This window comes from Artemia sp. Qi Xiang Cuo, chromosome 3, assembly GCF_049724085.1.
Source record: "Artemia sp. Qi Xiang Cuo chromosome 3, ASM4972408v1, whole genome shotgun sequence".
NCBI lineage: Eukaryota > Metazoa > Arthropoda > Branchiopoda > Anostraca > Artemiidae > Artemia > Artemia sp. Qi Xiang Cuo.
In genome coordinates, this window is record NC_142796.1 from 29,384,071 (window position 1) to 29,401,291 (window position 17,221).

The 17,221-nt window shown below is 34.5% G+C and overlaps 1 protein-coding gene across 1 annotated transcript in view; it reads left to right on the forward strand.

Moving 5' to 3' along the window:
* LOC148953974 (uncharacterized) overlaps positions 1 to 17,221 on the forward strand; it is a 259,497-nt gene that overhangs the window by 54,713 nt on the left and 187,563 nt on the right. Inside the window, exon 4 of the mRNA XM_089086057.1 lies at positions 729 to 860. Within this exon, the coding sequence (XP_088942183.1) occupies positions 729 to 860 (132 nt within the window). The remainder of the gene's footprint in view (positions 1 to 728; positions 861 to 17,221) is intronic.

Consider the following 17,221-nt stretch of genomic DNA (forward strand, 5'->3'; position numbering starts at 1 on the left):
GATAATATATATTTTACCAACACATAAAATTAGATTAATATAGCACGTGCAAGTTCAACCGATTTACGATTAATCTTACCGGTCTCGTCACTTTTTGATTACATCTCATATCTTACATACATATTACATATACAACATATATGTTGTATGTTGATGTGTCATCCCCTCTTCTAAATTTCTAGTTTCTATTAATTGAACTTACTTTTTACTTATCTTTTTTTATCGTGTGGATTTTTCTGGTATAAATTTTGTTTAAGGATTTACACCCCTCCCCCTGGTAACAATATCTGTGAGTGCCCTTGCTTCAAGGATATTATGAAAAATGTAGAAAAAACAGGGACATTTGCAGCCAGTGAAAAAAAGAGCAGAATGCAAATATTTTGACCGAGATCTCTACTCAGCGTCCTCCTCATAAAGAAACTTAAAATTTAAACAGAATTTTACAAAACTTAATAAAAAGTCGAACTTTGAAAAAAGAAAACTTGAAATGAAGAGTCATCTTCCCAAGTGAAGGTAACTTCAAGTATTATTCTATTTGCACCGAGGACGGCCAAGTAGAGATTATAATTTATGTGTGTTTTTGCCAAATTTTCTATCATGTTTATATGAATTTAGGCTTTTTCTGTTTTTACGAATTTGCTCATCTCACTCATTTACTATAGTGCTGTTTCTAACATTGCTATTACGGACTGGCTATTCAATAAACCAATTATGTTTTCTTCTTTTAGATCAATTTCAAAATCCCGTCAAAGGACACCTCAGATGACTAGAAAATCTGGGAAAATTATACCAGGATTTGAGAGTATTTCCAAGCTCTTTAATTTCTTATCCCTAGAAGAATATTTGAGGAAACGGAAAAGGTAAGATTTTGTTGATTTTTGTGGAGTAAAACTTTAATTTTTCGTCTGTAAATTCGAAAGACCTTGAGTTTTTTGTTTGTTTCACATAACATATTTCAAAGAAACATATTTATGTTCTACTGCACAACGAACTTAGATTAGACAAAGTTAATTGCGTTAATGAATAAAAAACCTGAGATTATTTAAAATTAGTTGCATTACAGCTGAAGCTAACGACGTCTTTAAAACGCACATTTGTGTATTTTTTCTAATTAACTCCTTTTTCTCCCGACAGAACTGGATAAACTTAATTGAAAACTGGCTGAAATTCAGTCTCCAAAAACCAGTTTTCATGTAATAACTTTGATATTTCTGATTGTAATTAGTAAATTATTTAAAAATTAAGGCGTATTTCAAATGTCCGTCGGTAGCCTATAACTGTCGAATTTTCTTCTTTTTTTTATCAACAGATTCGGATAATTTTGACTGAGAAATGTATAAAATTCAGCGAAAGCCATTAAGAAATTTATTATGCCACCTTCAATTCCTAGGTCAAATTTAGGGATAGCCCCTTGCTTTGCGTGCAGGATTTCATCAGTTCAATTTAACAAAATTAATTCATAAGCCACTGTTTCCTCGTTACGTTTCTGAACCACATGAATTTTTGAAAAAGAAAGACTCTGCCCATCTAGCCACTAATTCAATCCATTTACATAACACTTTTTTTGCTTGGTTTTAGTCGTTTCTTTAACCGCTATGGTCTGTCAAATTAAGCATAATCATATATTTTTTGTGCAGTTTTAATAAAAGAAAAATATTCTGTTTTAGCAAATAGATGATGCGCGTGAATAAAAGTGATTTTTATCCCTAATTGCTTAGGTTTCAGAATATCTGCTGCGAAAAGACCGAACTAGCTACTCACATAGTAATTAACTCTCTTGGCCTTAGAAACAAAAAAATACTTGAGAAACATCATGTTCTTAGAAGTGTAGTGATATCTACACAAAGTGCTTTTTCTCCTTCATAATTAATGCCTCAAAACTGGCTTGATCTTGAGAACTGATGCTGAGAAAAGGTCTCAAAACCTTTTTTTTTCTTTTTCTATTTAAAAAAATAGTAGATTTTGAGTTTTTATGTGCCACCCATGTAATATAATAGAAAAGAAAAAAAAATTTAAATTGATATCTCCCAAAGCAAAATAGTGAAGTTCCCCGACTAGGTAAGCCCCAATAGTAGGTTGCTTTAAATGAGTCCCTGTCTCTCTCATTTCGCCGTTGCCATTAGGAATTATGAAATACCGAAATTTTACACATTACAGGTGTAAATTTGTCTTTTTTTAACGAAAAACAAATGGTTTCTTGGCTTTCATCTTGGTGTTATGGTGGTAGCCAACTGGAATCTGATGAAATTGCTAGATTACGCTCGAGGGTGCCGACAGAAGATTTTCCAGGGGGAGGGGGGGGGAAACACCATAATATCCTGGTGGTTGGGTGACAGAGAATATTTCAGGAATTTTTTTTTTTAGGGATAAGTATATTTTTAAATACTTTTAGGAAAAAGCTCTCAAATAAAAGAGAAATTAAATAATATACAAAATGGGACAGAATACAGTAAATTTTAAACGAGAAGGATTCCTGGCAAAGGGATCAATTTATTTAATCAAAAATATATTTAATTATTATGCATTTAATCTTAAAATAAAATCAAACTCAAACCAAAATTACAGAAAGATTTATTACTTCTGTAGATTATAACAAATGTAGGCTTGTCTTTATGCAATTTTTTACGCCTTAGAATAGTTTACAAAGGAGTAGAGATACTAAAAAATCATCCTGCCTGCATAGATACCATGTTTTGATTTTATAATGGCTATGTAAAATATATCTCGTTATGAAAGAGATATATTTTCATAACGTTTCATAACATATACGTTTCATAGCGGAACAATTCTCCCTCCCTCGAGCTTAAATCCCTTATATATTCAGACACTGAAAAAAATGGAATAGCGAAAGAAAAACAATTTAAACTGCCAAATTAACTACACAATTTAAACTGCCAATTAAACTGCCAAACTGCCAGCTGCCAAATTAACCCTCTTTCTCTTTATTTTCCTATTCAATTAAATAAAATCAACATGTTCAAAAAAAAAAAAAAAAATCACCTCAAGAGAAACTTATCAAATAGTTTGTGATAAAAAAACTGGAAGTAAAAAGTGACTTGGACGAATGTTCACCAAATCTAGAAATCTCAGGACAATTATTACACAGGCAGTATTGGCTTTTTTATGCTGCCTCTAAATATATAAAATTCTTTCAGTTTATTGTTAACCACCCAAAACCAAAAATCTGAGAAAATATTCCTGATTTTTGAAAAAGTGGAAATACCCCCCAAAAAGCAAGCGATCTTATTGAAAATCCTCTTATTAGATCCATCATATCAGATAACCCTACCACAGAAGTTTCAAGCTCCTATTTTCAATATGCGTAATTTCAAGCTTTTTTTTCCGAGGAAACATAATAGATGGTGGTGCAGGTCTTTTGTTTTTCACAGTGGTGAGTGCATCAAATCGAGAGTCAAAGAAATTTGGGAGGGAGCTTAGTCAGACGTGAAGTTAAAGCTCTTTTTGAAGTGACCATACAGATTGGACCAGGGGAAGATCTTGTTTTCTTGCTATTTTAGGGCACAAAACCACGACTTTACTCCGAAGAGGACGAATTTGCAATCAATTTAAAATTTTGAGAAGCTAATTGATTTACAAGTATCAATAACTATATTTCAGGCTTCTCAGTTGCAAAAGAAGTAATGCCACAGGGTGGTAGTACTTAATTCAACCAAGTTGATTCGCTTTATTTGTAATGAAAATAGGCTACGTTTGGTGATCTGTAATTGCGTATCAGCTATAATGAGGGGTGTGAGTCACTGTTTAGGTAGGGGTAGGGTAAATTCCTAAAAAAAAGTACATTTTAATGGAAAAACTGCTTACTCTTCATGAGGCTTCAAATAAATATTGAAAGAGGTAGGGGGAAGTAGGAATTAATTTAATTTTTTCCCTATTCAGCTAAAATGTTAAATTCCCATATCTACCAGCGCAGAGGTGGAAAATGCAAGGCAGGTCATCGTTAGCCCCGCCAGGAAATTTATTTGGGTTCGCAAATACTGCTAGGAACTTAGTTCTCAGAAATTTTAAATGTTTTTTTTTCTATTTATATAAAGCACTGTAATGTATTTTAACAAGTGTATGTCATGTATTTATCGATAAGAAAATCCTATATTAGAGGTTGTGATGGCTTCAGTTATGTAGAAGACCAAATGTCACACAGAATTTCAATCCATATAAAGAATAATACTCCTTTTCATTCAACCGAAATTCTTTAGTAATAATATTAACAAGAACTTTTTATCAGAATTACTATTCATCGCCAATTTTTAAGTATATTCAAATTTTAATCAAAATTGATATTGTAAATTTAAACGTAGGATGGTACTAATCAACGTACAATTTTTGACTTGCATAATTTAAAAGCAATTAAACAGAGATTTAAGATACCCGGTACCTCAAATAATATTTTGGTTATGCCTGGGTAGGATTTGGAAAACAATCAGAAATTAAATAAAAAAGAGCTTTTCAAGTGAAAGCATTGAACCAATTTGAAACCTATTTGAACAGATTATTCTTTATATCAAGGGGACTCTCTATTCCTTTGCTCATTACTCTTTACTATCAACTTTGGCTTTTTTTCAAATTTTTAAAGAAATTTTGCAATTGGAACAATAAGATTTTTCAAAACACTAAAAAACTTTTGTTTAATGAGCAGGGCGTTGAGAATGGGGAGTTCCCCTTATAAACAGAGTAATTTATACAGAGTAGAATATATAGAGTAATTAGAATATACAGAGTGATTTATATTTGTTTTAAGTTTTAAACTTGCTCCTTGCTTTAGTTGAAAAACCTTTTTTATTCGTCTAATTACATTTCATGAATCTGTAAAGTTTTATGAATACAATACTTTTGGCAACGCAAAAAAACGATCAATATTTCAATGATGTCTGTTTGGATTTTGTGTGGTAATCAAACAATTCGTGGTAGCAAACTGTAAGTAAGGAGCGACCCGGCTCAATAGTAACCGAAACTTTGAAAATCAGATTTTGATACCAATAGGTATATAAAAAAAATTGGCTCTTTATGCTGATTCCAAATATACAAGTTTCATTAAGTTTAGTTTTACCCATCAAAATCTATGAGTCTGAGAAAATTGTCCTTATTTTTGAAAAAAGGGGGAAACACCCCCTAATAGTCATAGAACCTTATTGAAAATTACATCATCAGATTCAGAGTATCAGATAACCCTACTGCAGAGGTTTCAAGCTCCCTGCAAAAATGTGAAATTTTGTATTTTTTGCCAGAAGAAAGATCGCCAGAAGAAAGAAGAAAGAAGGGATGCGTGTTTATTTGTTTTTTCCCAGGGGTGATCGTATCTACCCAATGGCCCTAGAATGTCTCGGGAGGGCTCATTCAAACATGAATTAAAAGTTCTAGTGCCCTTTTTAAGTGACCAAAAAATTGGAGGGCAACTAGGCCCCCTCCTACGCTCATTTTTCATCAAAGTCACCGTATCAAAATTTTGAGACAGCCATTTAGTTCGGCAAAGTAGAAAAATCTAATAATTATGTCATTGAGGATGGCTTAATCCCCCACAGTCCCCGGGGGAAGGGCTGCAAGTTATGAACTTTGTCCATAGTTACATATAGTATTTGCTATGGGGAAGTATATAGACGTTTTCAGGCGGGATTCTTTTCTGGTGGGGGGGGGGATTACGGAGGAAGGGGATTACGTGGGGGATCTTTCCATGGAGGAATTTTTCATGGGGGGAGAGAATTATCATGAAGGGGGTGGTAGATTTTCCAGCATTATTTAAAAAATAATCAGAAATTAAAATAAAAAAAGTTTTCAGCTGAAAGTGAGAAACAACATTAAAACTTAAAACGAACAGAAAATATTACGTATATAAGGGGGGTTGCCTCTCCTCAATAGCTCGCTCTTGCGCTAAAGTTTCTTTTTACTTTTAAAAGAGGTTATTATTTTAATCAAACAGTCTTTGTGATTCATGAGTTTTTCTTAAATAACTGGAACAAAAATCAAACTTAGGTTATTATTAGTTAAAAAAAGTAAAACTGATATGCAAGTTTCGTTTTAAATATTCATGTATGGTGAGCCAAAATCGAAACCTGCATTAATTCAAAGACGTTCAGAAATTAAATAAAAAAAAGTTTTCTTTTAACTGAAAGTAAGGAGCGACATTAAAACTTAAAAAGAACAGAAATTATTCTGTATATGAATGGGGCTGTCCCCTCATCTGCGCCTTACTCTTTACGCTAAGGTTTAACTCTTTCTCACCACTCTACTTTTTGAAACAAACAAAAAATTGAGCCTAAAGAGCGTGGCGTTGAGGAGGGGACAGCCCCTTTCATATATGGAATAACGTGGGGTGAGGCTTGTCGCCATTCTATCACTTTTGACTCTTAAAAAGGACACTAGGACTTCTGATTTTCAATTGAACGAGCCACATCTGAAGTTTTTACGACCACCCTTTCCATAAGAACCTTGCTAACAATGGGCAACTAATATAACTGATAGCCCTTGCCCTGAGTGCCATGAGGAGAGGTTCATTCCTAAAGACATAATTATTGAACCTTTCAATTATGCTTAACAAAATGCCTGTCTCAAAATTTTGATTAGATGTGTTTGGGGGAATGATACGCGAAGGGGGGGGGGGGCTGGTTGCCCTCCAGTTTCTGTCGACTATTAAAAAGGGCACTAGACCTTTCGCTTTCCGATCCAATGAACCCTTTCTGAAATTTATGCGTTCACCCTTTAAAAATTTTGAGATAGCTAATTTGTGATTAACGCTTACTGGACCTTTCAACTAAGCTGAAAAAATTGGCAATCTCAAAATTTTGAATGGATGTGTTTGGGGAAATGATGGGAGTGGGAGGGGGGGGGGGGGTTAGCCGACCTCTGATGTCTTTGACTCTGAGAAAGGGCACTAGAACTTCTGATTACCAATCATCTGAAGCTTATACGGCCACCCTTTCTATCAAAACCTTATATGCTCCCAGGGCATAACTTACAACCCTTGCCGTGAGGGCTGTGAGGGAGGAGGTTGTCATCATCAAAGACATAATTTTCGGACCTTTAAACTATGCTGAATAAAATGGCTATCTTAAAATTTTAACTGGACGTGTTTGGGGAAATGATGGGCGTGGGAGGGTGGTTGGTTTCTCTCCAATCACTTTCGACTATTAAAAAGGGCACTAGCCCCTTCAATTTTCAATCGAAATACCCCTTTTCGAATTTTGAACGACAACTCATTCTGTAAGAAGTGCCCTGGTCTAAAAAAAATTATAATACATTGTGCCCACATCAATCTTTACTTAGGCAGCGCTTTTGTGCTGTCTATGATAAAAGCTATCTATATCAAACAGTTCGTGGCAACAAACTGTAAGTAAGGAGCGACCCAGCTCAATAGTAACCGAAACTCTAAAAAACGGAATTTTGATACAAATAGATATATCAAAAGAAGAGGATTTTATGCTGATTTTAAATATAGAAGTTTCATCAAGTTTAGTCCAACCCATCAAAATTTACGAGCCTGGGAAAATTTGCCTTATTTCCGAAAAAAGGGGAAATACTCCCCAAAAGTTATCTAATGAAAATAAGACCATCAGATTCAGCATATCAGAGAACCCTACTGTCGAGGTTTCAAGCTCCTATCTGTACAAATGTTGAATTTTGCATTTACTGAAATTATTCCGTATATGAAAGGTACTGTTCCCTGTTCAACGCCCCGCTCTTTACGTTAAAATTGTTTATTGTTTTATGAAGCAGAGTTGTAAGAAAGAGTCAAACTTTAGCGTAAAGAGTGGGGCGTTGAGCAGGGAACAACCCCTTTCATATGCAGAATAATTTTTGTTCGTTTTAGGTTTTACTGTCGCTCCTTACTTTCAGTTAAAAAAAAACATATTTTTTATTTAATATTTAAGGAGACTTTCGTAAAGGCATTTAGTAAAAATTGCTGAAAGGACCAATAACTATGCCTCCGGGGATGACATGTCCCTCAGCTCCCAACAGCTCTTGGTGTAAGAGCTCTAAATTATGCAAGTTGTCCATTGTTTACGTAAAGGTTTTATTATTAGGAAAAGTTGGTATGTCTGATCCTGGCTATACAAGAAGGCAAAGGGTGTTAAGTTGAAACTTTCTAGCAATGTTTAGGGGGGAGTCGAACTAAATCAGAAGACGCTATGTGCATGTGAATTGTCGAAAATGCATATCTGCAATATCTAAGGACCACCTGAGGATATTAAGTGGAAACTTTAATGTATAATGAGGGGTTAGGTAAAAAAGGTAAAGAATACGGCAGTTGGACTTTAGAGTCACTACCGGCAGTGCTGATTTCCATTTCTTAGCCCTTCAGCCAGCAAGTGGAATGGGGGGTTGGGGGCCAACCATTCTGTGTCTTCGCACACCCTTTCTGTTTACTTTCCCCAGATTTCCCCAGGTACCCATTTATAGCTGGATGGACTCTGGCTGAGCTTACAGAGTCACACCACTGACCCCTGTCCCAAACCAAATAGTTGAGGACACTAGGATTCGAACCCTCGTCCTCATGGACGAAGAATGCTAAATCCAGCACACCAACCCACTAGGCTAGGACTAATAGGATAATGAGGGGAGTGTTGGACTAAATTAGAATGGACTATTTGCATCCAGATTATCAATTGGTTGTATCTGCAATATTTCAAGAGCAACTAAGGGTGTTAGGTTGAAACTTTTTGGGTGTGTTGGGGGGGGGGGGGGGGTGTTGAAATATATTAAAAGACACTATGTCTATCAAATTGTGAAAAAGTGTATCTGAAATATTTAAGGAACAGCTAAGGCGATCAAGTTGAAACTTTCAGAGAATGACGAGGGGATGTCAAACTAAATCAAAAGATACTGTATACATGCAGATTATCAAAAGATTACATCTTCAATACCTTAGCAACAGCTAAGGCTATTGAGTTGAAACTTTCAGGGAATGGAGAGGGAGCTTTTGAACTAAATTAAAAGACATTATGTGCTTAAAGATTATTAAAAAGGCACGTCTGCAACATCTCAGGAATGGCTCAGGGTATTAAGCTGAAAGTTTAGGGCATGTTGAGGGGAATGTTGAACTAAATCAAAAGACACTGTGTAACCATGATAAACATTTCAAAGATTACGTAGCGTGTATTAGCTAATATTCATCGTTTAGATGATGCATGGGCAATTTATGAGGCAAATAAAATCGTCACAGGCATAACATCTACTTACCTTGATGACGAGACCGTTGTGACAGAAATTTAGAAGAAACTTCATATTTGAAGTTTGGTGATAAATATCTAGTATATGATTTGGATTCAGAGTTGCCCTTTCCTACATTTTTTCCCAAATATGTTACAGAAACATTTCGGACAGATCAAATACTCGACGCAAGTTTCTCCTACCCCCCCCCCCCGAAAAATTAATTGATAAAATATTTGAAAATTCGATTGAAAATACAATTTACCGTGTAGATGAATTCATTTTTGGACTTTTTCCATTTTGTAAGGATAATTTATTTTGAATACCAAGGCCGTATCCAGGGGGGGGGGGCTACCCGGTTGGACCCCCCCCCCTCCCCCCGAAATTTTTGACCGAGTCGAAAATAAGTAAAACCTAGGTAAAAATCAGTAAAATTAGTCGAAAACTGAGTCAAAAATTAGTAACCCCCCCCCCCCAAAAAAAAATCCTGGATCCGCTCTTGTTGAATACCATCACTAACAATATGTTTAGAAGCAATATTTTTGCCGCCTCCATTCTACCCTATCCGACGTTCGGCGCTCAAACCAGTCATTGATTTAAGATATATTTTCGAAAAAAATTAGTTAATTAATTGTAAAGGTAAAAATTGATAAATTGCACGATATTTATTCAATAACAATTTTATGTATACATGATAAAAATTCTGTGTTTCTGATCACAATTTAAATGTCGGATTTAGCTGTTGTATGTAATTGATGTCGGTAGGTAAATTAGCTGTTGTTTTACATGGTGTTATTTTTTAAAGCACAAAGGGATTGAGGTTAATTTGCATAAAGCACAGGGGATTGATAGTTACAGTGAGAGGCTGACTTTAAACACTAATTAAACATGGAAGTTTTTTTAGAAAGAGGAAAAATGTTTGTAAGTCAAATGATCAAAAGATACCCTCAGAACAAAAATGGGTTAATTATTAAATCACTGAAGTTTGTCCGACACCAGAAAATCAGTGTGGTTTTAAAAAAGGTTACAGCCGCACAGAGTTATTGATTAGTTGACGTTGAAGAGAAAGATAAAACTGTTGTTATGGTACTGATTTTTATCATGTATACATAAAATTGTTATTGAATAAATATTTATATTTAATTAAAATTATGATATTTGAAAGTGCTCAAAAAGCCTGTCAAAAACGTAGCGTTTAATATTTTAAGCGTAAAATGTGTCTTTAGGCAGTCAATTAGACATCTTTATATATATATATATATATATATATATATATATATATATATATATATATATATATATATATATATATATATATATATATATATATATATATATATATATATATATATATATATATATATATATATATATATATATATATATATATATATATATATATATATATATATATGATGGGCTTGAGAACAATCAAAACCGGCTCTGAAACCAACTTGATAGTCTGAAAAATTACATTTAGTCTAATTGACTGTCTAAAGACACATTTTACGTTTAAAATATTAAACGCAACGTTTTTGACAGGCTTTTCGAGTACTTTCAAATATCATAATTTTAATTAAATATAAATATTTATTCAATAACAATTTTATGTATACATGATAAAAATCCTGTGTTTCTGATCACAGTGCCTATTAAATCTATTCTGTTAATTATAAATATACTTTGAAGACATTTGAAAAAAAAAAAAATATTTATTTTTAAAAAGTAAAACTGTAACACCCTATGGAAGTACCTGTTATGAAGCATGATCTTTCGAAAAAGTGACCAGAGCATAACTTTTTTCTTTTAAGCAGGACTCCATTGGGTCTAAATTTCCCTCTCCAAAAACAGATGTTTGTCACCACAAATTTCATTAAATTCAACCCATTCAACATTTAGAAATTCCGGCAACAAAGAGAAAACCGCATACACATGACCTGCTTCCAACAGTAATTGAAACTCAAAATAATGAAATGGTAACTTCTAGTTAATCTCCTTGTTAAGGTAATTCAAAATAGATAAATGTCAGTTTAGACCCGACTTTGGCAGAATATTAGGAGATAGCTAATTGGCTTGGGAGTTCTGACAAGCTATATGGATATCATCCTAGTTTTAGAGGTCACATTGCAACATGGTGCCTCATTTACCTATAAACATAAAGTTAAACAGTCCACACAAAATGGTGGGACTGTTTTCCACTATTGTATTATTGCACGCAAGTATTAAGAAAGTTGATCTCCTTTTTTGGAGGAAGGGGTTCTGGAAACTCAAAGGTGGAGTTTTTAGGTTCACTTCTCGTGAGCGGTTCTTCCTATCAATATAGAGAGAGGACTTAACTTATAGTATCTCTTCAGCTGGAGCAATATATTTGGACTATGCATGTGATTATGGCTGTAAAATGAAACCGTTACACCCCAATTATTGTAAAGTATTTTCATAGAGAAACAAGAGCCTATATTTACAATGTACTTTTAGGCGGCTTTTATGTAAATCTGTTTATTTTGATAAGATCCTATTTAGTTACTGTTTTTTTTTTTTTTAATTTTGCCGTGGCCCAGTGGGCTAAGGCACTATATGATACTGAATATATATTTTTTTCATTGCTTCATGATTGAATCCTCTCACTTAGAAGTAATTTAATAAAAAGTTTTAAATAAAGTGTGATTTAGCCCGTTAATTGAAGTTAGCTATAGTATGGGCCGGCGGATTGAATGCTATTGACCTTAGAAGTTTGGTGAAGATTATAAAGAGGGTATTCAGGGAATATCAGGGCTAGTCGAAACTTATTTTAATGATAAATTATCATGTTATAGTGAAGAGGACATATGAAAAGCTCATAGTAGATAAGTAAATTCAAAAACATTTTGAGGGGAATCCATAGTTTTTGCATGTGCCATTGCTCAGTGGATTTTGCCTTATATTTTCTTCTCAGTAGTCTCGGAAAATAAAATCGGTGGCGCGCCGGCGCACTGAAACCTCTGTGGCAGCGGGCTGGAATATTCTCAACGGCGCGCCACTGGTTTTCGGCGCGGCTTCGGGGAATACAAGCAACGCAGCTGAACATAGTCCATCTCCATCCAACTTCATCAGAACTTAAATCTTTATTCCGTTCGAATAGAAGAGCCCATTTGGTGAATTTGCTCGTCACAATAAAATTCTCAGTTCAAATATTTGGAAGATAATCAATAAAGAAAAAATAAATTCGTACAGCGCAATAGTTGTACTTACCGATAAAATCAGAATTACGTACGACTAAGGCGATAATTTAGTATTCTCTTCGCAATTTGTCAAGACATAAAATTTGTGAATGACCAATCAGAGTTAAGATTAAAGGAAAGATTTTTTGAAATTAGAAAAGATGAAAGGTTTTGTAAAGCTGTTTTCCTATCTATAAAATAAATATGATGAAATATACAAAAGACACAACATTTTCGGCAATAGTTGTGAATAATTTATTGTTGACACAAGTTTTTCAAACTAATTTCTTGCCAGTGGGGATTTTCCCCCTTCAGTAATAGTAAGACGTTAAAACAAGGAAAACACATTTCCTTTCATGAGCCTCTGGTTTTTTTTTACTGACAAGTGTGACTACCAAATACACGTTCAAATGGGGATAAGTCCACTTGTTAGACAGTGAAAACAGATACAAAAGTCTGGATATTTCGATATATAGCGATTGTCATCAGCAGATATACTAAAGCATTAAAATTAAAACTAACAGACTTATACAGAACAAAACAATCACTACCGATTCATTCACTAGATTTGTCCGAGAGAGTTCATTAACTAGGTTCATCAAAAGTCTTGAGTTGTAAATTTTCTTCTTTAACATTGCCTAAATGCCAGTTGAATTTCTACTGAAAGTGGCAAATTCTTCCTCTTCTTCTAATTGCAGAATAAAGGTTGCTGAATTTACAGCTATATACTTTATTGGTCACATTTCCTCGTATATACGACGTTTTTTGACATAATACCTTAAATTAGGAAAATAAACCTAATTTAAGGTATTAGGCCGGAAATAAGTGTGACTAAGGTGTGGCTCGGACATTACTTTAATTAGGAAATTAGGAAAATAAACCTAATTTAAGGTATTAGGCCGGAAATAAGTGTGACTAAGGTGTGGCTCGGCAATTACTTTTACCAACTAGCTATGTTTCTTGTATCCAAAAATGCTTTTAAAAATTACAGGTGAACCTTAAAGTAAATTGAACCACAGGTTAACCATATCTATGAAGGTAAGCATACGAAGCTAAGTCATATGTTTAGGACCCTTAAAAAGAAGTACCCTTGAAAGGCACACTATAATTAAAAATGAATCACTCTAAATGAAACTTTTCTTTATTCTCTTCAACCACTAGTTTGTAGAAAATATATTTAAATAGGAAACCTTATCTGTGACCGTTATATTTATGTCTACCTCGCTATCTGCAAAAAAGAGCTCAGATTTGATCGATTGTCTTAGGAAGCCAAATTAGTTAGTTGCATGATAGGTCAAATATAAATCATGAAAGAAAAATATAATTTTGAACAATTGCGTTTCTATAGTTATGCTAAAAAAAAACTCAATGCTCTAAAATGTCAAACACTAGTTTTTATGATTTTTATTTGTCAGCAAAATATACATTCTGATAGCTTTATTACAGAAAATTGCAACAAAAGGTTTTATAGAGCCAAGTCCCACTCCCTGCCAATATTTCAATTTATTTTCGAGGAAACACACGCTTTTCTTTGACGCTTTGTCTAAAAAGGACGTACATAATCTGGAATCATTGCAGCCACTCGAAAAATGGATTAGTCCTGTTATGAAGCATAGCTACCATTTTGAATAACTGTCACAAGCACTAAACGTCATTTCGTCGACAAGGAAAATCCGTCAGAACCACTAACCATCAGAACGTCGGAAGTCATAAAATCGACACGTCAGTTCATGGACAGTCACAATCGCTACCCGTCAGAACTTCCACAGTAATAACATTGACACGTCATAACATCTAAATTTTTTTTAGACGTCATGACGTGTCGACGTTCTGACTGTTAGTGGTTCTGACTGATTTTCGTTATGAAAAAAATTGCCTCGTTCAAGTTAGGTTAGGTTTTTTATATATTAGGTTTTAACAATTAGGTTAGGTTTACATAACATCTAAAAAATTTTAGATGTTATGATGTGTCGTTGTTATGATGGTTAGTGGCTCTGACGGATTTTTGCTATACAAATTTTTTTTAGATGTTATGACGTATCGATGTTATGACTGTCGACGTTCTGACGGGTAGCAATTGTGACTATCGACGAACTGACGTTTCGATGTTATGACTGTCGATGTTGTGACGGTTAGTGGTTCTGACGGGTTTTTTGTCGATATTATGACAGATTTTGTTGTGCTCCTGACGTTAGTGCTCCTGACGGTTAGATGTTATGACGCCTTCCCCTCGTGTTAACTGTGAAGCTTGAAGATCTGAATGCAGTTTTTGTATATTTTCTGTGGTTTCTGTAGAGTACAAAATTTATTATAAATGTAAATTTTTTTTAGGTTTGATCGTAAAATGTGAAAGTTAGTGTGAGTGAAAGTTAGTGTGAAAGTAGTGTGAGTCATATGAGGAAGAAATATGAATTGTACTTGTCTTGAACCATTTTTGGAGACCTCTCAAATCGAGAGATAGGTAATTCTCACTTCTTCTCACTGGAACTCTGAAATGCAAAAAGATGGTTCAGCACAATTTTGAGCCATCCTAGTCGAGTGGTAAGCAAGCTAGACTTCGTTTGTCCTTGAGGGCAGGGGTTCGAATCCTGGTGTCGCAGGTCATTTGGCTTACCCAGAAAACCAGTGATCCAGCTCTAATGGGTAACCCTTTTAGAGCAGTGAATCACCTCTAAATGGGTACCTGGAGAAATCTGGGGAAGGTAAACAGGAAGGGTGTGCAAAAGTAATAGATGGCTCCCCCCCGTTGCACATCCTGGCTGAAGGACCATGAAACAGAGATCAGCACCATCAGTATGAACTGGAAAATACAATGCCATACTCTTAACCTTTACCTGTAGTTTTCGTTGCTATGGTATTGAAAGATAAACACTGGTAAAGGGGACATAAACATTGTTGTTTTTTCTGAGTATTGTAATGAAAGGAAGATACCTCAAGGAATTGCAAATAGGTATAGGGTAGTCAAAGAAGCGGAGTCTAGATTGCAAGACCAGGAAATCCAGACATGGAGCAAGATATACACATCAGATTCCTTTAAGGTTTCCTTGAGGTTTCTTGTGCCACATATAGTGCAAGGAAATTTATTTTGATTTAATTTTTAGAGTTAAGTTTAATAAATTATACTTAAAATTTTAAATTCCCTTTTTGTCGGATTAGTTCCATTTTCAGGCAGTTTAAGGTCTCGCTGTCAATCATTTAGATAAGTAGAATGTTTGGGGGAAGTTAAGATTGATGTTTTGTTCTTATTTTGTCCAAGGTTTGGTCATGGTAATAAAGGCGAAAAGGAATTGTGGACCCCAAGCACTCTTGCTTAGAAAGAATTCCAAAAAGAAATGATATCAATTTAGTTTTTGAAACTTCTAAAAAAGTAATACATTCTAACAAATAGAACAAACGCCGATTAATTGACGGGGGCCAGCCCAAATCATTTTCGGTGCGCTGGCGGCACGCCGTCGCCAAGCATAATTGCATCCACCACCGCCAAATTTTATTTAGGCACGGCTTTGGGGAGTAGTTGGTTGGTTTGTGGTGGGGATTTTTTGGGTTCGTTTTTCAAATCTTAATTGGTTGTTATTTGAATTTGGCTCTCAGTTTGGTATCCCTTTTTTTCAATCTTCAGAATCTGAGTATCCGTCCGAAATGTTTTCCAGATCTTAAGTTTCTGATGTTTTTGCAGAAAGTTTCCCCGAAATTTATTCTTTTCATTATTTAAATGCATTTATCTTAATACTACGAAGTTATAAAATAGACTCTCTTGTTCTATTTGTACGTTCGAAAAGTTTTTTTCCTTATGTTTAATTTAGGGGTTTGAAACAGACGGCTGAGAGATCACTTTTACATGATAATTAATTTTAACGAGGAAAATCCTTTCTTCGCGTGTTCACTATTCCAGAAGGAATTTACGAAATATCTTATACAAACTCAGGTTTCGTGACATTCTAACGAGATAGTAAGTTCTAGCGGTTCCTCAATAATTGCTCACAAATTTGTCCCTCTGCGCTTTTTATACGGCGCACTCTGTTTTCTCCGTGTCTCCATGATACCATCTCCTCATTCTTTCATTTGAAGCCAAACAATTACATACATACAAAGTTATATCTGGGTGTTGTGAAACCATATAAAACTAGATGATTATGGAATATGTTCAATACTATTTAGTTGAATTTTATAAATTTAGTCACCAACTTGCCTCTAGTTAAGGATGTTTAGTATGTACCAACAGCGAAGATTTCGATTACAGCAGCAGCAAGCTGCTGAGCACATGGAGTACTTGGGACATGACAGGTTTAATTATAAAAATCCTAGTATTAACTATGATAAGCCAGCAAGGAGGATTCGACCAAAAAGAGTTCAGGTTAAAGTTGAAAGAGACGGTCAAGATGACCCTATTATAATCGTGACGGAACCTGGCTCTGGCTCCGATGGAATATCTGAAATGTTGACTTGTATGGGACCAAAATGTGACGAGGGAGCAGAACGAAGCAGAAGTCCGTCTCGACAATACGTAGTTCGTCGTTCTAAATCAGCTTTTAATAGGTAGGCTGCTAATGTTAATTAGCTCATTTGTCTTTTGGCTTTCTTATAATGTTATTTAAGCAAAAAACAGGAATTGTATTTGACAATTTAAAATGTTTATTTATCAAAGTTTATTTCCTTCCTTTTAAACCTAACGCAAACTATGATTTGATTCAATTTGCAAGTTTAATATTTTATTTAGTCCCCATGATAATTAACCCTCTTACAGCGGGGACATTTTTTAACTTTTCTCAAAAATCGTGGAGAAAACTAATGCATTGTTTATTTTTTAAATGGATTATATTGAGGAGACCTAGAGCTAAAACATAAGAAATCAAAAGAAAAGTGAA